This window comes from Pinus tabuliformis, chromosome 5_2 (genome assembly GCF_031772625.1).
Source record: "Pinus tabuliformis cultivar Carrire ecotype Pingquan chromosome 5_2, CPIR1, whole genome shotgun sequence".
NCBI classification, from domain to species: domain Eukaryota; kingdom Viridiplantae; phylum Streptophyta; class Pinopsida; order Pinales; family Pinaceae; genus Pinus; species Pinus tabuliformis.
In genome coordinates, this window is record NC_142306.1 from 420,851,896 (window position 1) to 420,854,858 (window position 2,963).

General features: G+C 37.4%; 1 protein-coding gene across 1 annotated transcript; it reads right to left on the reverse strand.

Annotated features, from left to right (window-relative positions):
• Window positions 1-1,019: 1,019 nt before the first annotated feature.
• On the reverse strand, window positions 1,020-2,472 carry LOC149159364 (putative LRR receptor-like serine/threonine-protein kinase At4g20450). The gene is made up of 6 exons (XM_089434271.1): window positions 2,278-2,472; window positions 1,935-2,061; window positions 1,790-1,855; window positions 1,430-1,628; window positions 1,250-1,286; window positions 1,020-1,088 (listed from the first exon to the last, which is right to left on the reverse strand). The coding sequence occupies exons 1-6, from the start codon at window positions 2,470-2,472 to the stop codon at window positions 1,020-1,022; spliced, it is 693 nt and encodes a 230-aa protein (XP_089290397.1).
• Window positions 2,473-2,963: the final 491 nt, after the last annotated feature.

Genomic DNA, 2,963 nt, shown 5'->3' on the forward strand with positions numbered 1-2,963 from the left:
GTAAAAAAGCCAGAGGGGCAGCGAAAAGCCAAGAAAGATTGCACAGCTGTGCATATAAAAAAAACTGTGGAGCGTATATATTTTTGAGTTAACATTGTATTATGGGAGATATGTAAGAGCGCAGCAGCGAAAGAGAATAGTGTGAGCCAAATGAAAAGAGCTCGTGGGTTGAATTTTTTTTGTGTGGAGCATTGTAAAATGATGGTGCAGTAAAAGGTGAAACACACAACAGTGTGTAAAAAGACAAGAACAGGGTTGTAATGTTTTGTGTGGCAATTTTGTAAAACAGAGGTGTAAGAAAAACCATGTGTGGTTTTGCACAGCAGTGCATAAAGAAAATGGTGGAGCGTTTTTTTTGTAAGTCTGTGTAAAAATAGTTTTACACCAGCAAATGCAAAAATGGGTTTTACTGCAGTAAACCCAGCACAGTAATTTCTCAGGTGAAAACAGAGTTTTGATGGGTGAAAGTAATTTTGGTAAATCCCTCTCAGCAAAGAGGATGAATGTTGTTTCAGGCTTTATATTTTAATCAATAGAAATATTTTTATGGCTGTGTAATGGGCTGTTATGAGTATATTTGATTTAAAGCTTCCCTGTGCAAAGATCCTGGAATAGTGGAAACAGAGCATTGGCTCTGTGGTGTTTGTTTGTCTGGTTTTGGTATTTCCCCATTCAAAAATACCCAACAATCCTCATATAAAAAGTACCCACATAAAAATGTTATAAAAATTAAAAAAAATTAGGATTAAAAATCACTATATTATTTTTCAATTCTCAAATTTCCACGGGTAAAACTCGATTTACTTTATAATTTTATTGAGGAGCTATTTGTCAACGTTTCGATCGATCGTTACACAGAGTCTGCGCTTCATTGTTCTACACAACATAGTGGCAGCACAGTGGACGCTCCGACATTACTGATAGAAACCTTTGACCAAAATCATTCAACGCTGACCCGTACCGAATTGAAAAATGACGAATTATTCGGTCTGACCCGTACCGAATTGAAAAATGACGAATTATTCGCCGTACCGAACCGAACCAGCGAATTTCCGAATTTTTTTTGCCGGTACGGCCGAACTTGGTAACTATGGTTTTTATGCATCACAAAACAGCTTTAATACTATTAAAGAATAATGATCAGTTTCCTCACCCATTGAATGATGTTTAGTTTGTCTAAAGATAGCTTTGCATCTATAGGTTGTCTACCGCTTATGATCTCTAACAAAACTACTCCAAAACTATATACGTCACTCTTCTCCGTCAACCTTTGAGTGCTAAAATACCTGTTAAACAGAAGCGCAAGAAAATCTAAGCTATGAATGGCAAGAAAAATGAAAGAGTGAGATTCTAAAACAAATACAATTCCTTCACCATCACTAATATCACTAATATTATAAAGAGAGTACAAGTTATGTGTGTGATATACTCTGGATCAAGGTATCCTGAAGTTCCTTTCACCATAGTGGTAACATGAGAAGGCTCCCCATCCTCCTCATCGATCCATATCTTTGAAAGACCAAAGTCACCAAGTTTTCCTTTTAAATTGCCGTCCAGAAGAATGTTCACTGTTTTCACATCCCTGTGAATAATTTTGGGGGAGCAAGCTACGTGCATGTATTCCAATCCTTTGAATAGAAATGGAGATATTGTTATGCATTAATAGAATGGAGATCTTATTATGCATCAATTGCCTTTAAGAGATAAAAATATATATCTGCATAAGACATCTACCGGTGTTTAAATTTTTATAAAGTACATCACAGAAAAGGGGACATGAAAAAACTACCCTGTGCTGCATCTAAAGCTATTTTCACCCTCGTTTTCCAATTTAATTCCGAAGCTGCGTTAGGACCTGGGAAATGAAAATAAGAGCTAAATGAGAATCGTTACCTTTGGACACCATCATATTTACGAGAAAGTTATATATTTACCATAAAGGCGATCCCTTAAGGACCCTCCGGACATGTGCTCGTAGATAATCATAAGTTCTTTGGATTCATTACAATAACCCAGTAAAGTCACTAAGTTCTCGTGATAAACTCTGGAAAGAACATCAATCTGTTCATCAAATGAACGCAGAGTCATAAATTTTGCTCTACATGGTTAGTTGGGAATATGTTTAAAGACACTACAAGATTGCAGCTAGACATTGAAGTGTGATACTATGTCCAAATGGAAAAATAGAATCTCAATTAGCTGATACTATGGAAGTGTGATACTAGAAATTGAGCTGTGATACTATGTCCAAATGGAAAAATAGAATCTCAGAATTACCTCATTTAAGAACTGGTGAACTCCTTGCTTGGAGGACAAGGAGAGAACTTTTACGGCAATAGCCTTTCCTTCCGGCAATTTACCAAAGAACACAGAGCCAAAGCCCCCTTTGCCGATTTTCGCACTAAATTTTTGTGTGGCAGTCATCATCTGATCGAGAGTGAAGGCACAGGACTTTTCTGAATTTGGTACCATATTCGTTGCATCAATCTATTCGTTGGGGGTAAAGTGCACAACATTTTCCACCCCATTGCTTTCAGTTGCTTTCTTCTTCCTATACAGAACAATACCCGCTATCAACAATAGTCCGATGATTGGAACTCCACTGAGTGTTATTCCGAGGGCAAGTTGTTCCCTCAATTTCTTGTTTCTAGGATTCGGAGGTTTATGTTCCATTGAATCAAGAATAGATAGGTGGGGGTTTCGAGAGTATCTGGTACAGATGAAAGAAAGAGATTTTCAGTCAGATTAATTAGAATTTCAACTGGATTAATAGTAATTGTCAATGGCATTCAAAATGTTGGATGTATATAGAATTAAGAATGGTGTGAAATCGGGGTGGATGTCTTTGTAGCTTTCTCAAATTCTCATCAGCGCCGAAGGAGAGACAACTATGGCGGCCGCATTTGCAGCTTCACCAGTATCGGAGCTTTACGAAAATGGCAGCATTCTTTCAAACCCGTTCA

Coding starts and splice junctions, on each gene's coding strand:
- LOC149159364 (XM_089434271.1), bottom strand. CDS start 2,472: ATGGTACCAAATTCAGAAAAGTCCTGTGCCTTCACTCTCGATCAGATG. Junction 2,062..2,277: donor TTCACCAGTTCTTAAATGAG/GTAATTCTGAGA, acceptor TTTGATGAACAG/ATTGATGTTCTTTCCAGAGT. Junction 1,856..1,934: donor CTTAAGGGATCGCCTTTATG/GTAAATATATAA, acceptor TTCATTTCCCAG/GTCCTAACGCAGCTTCGGAA.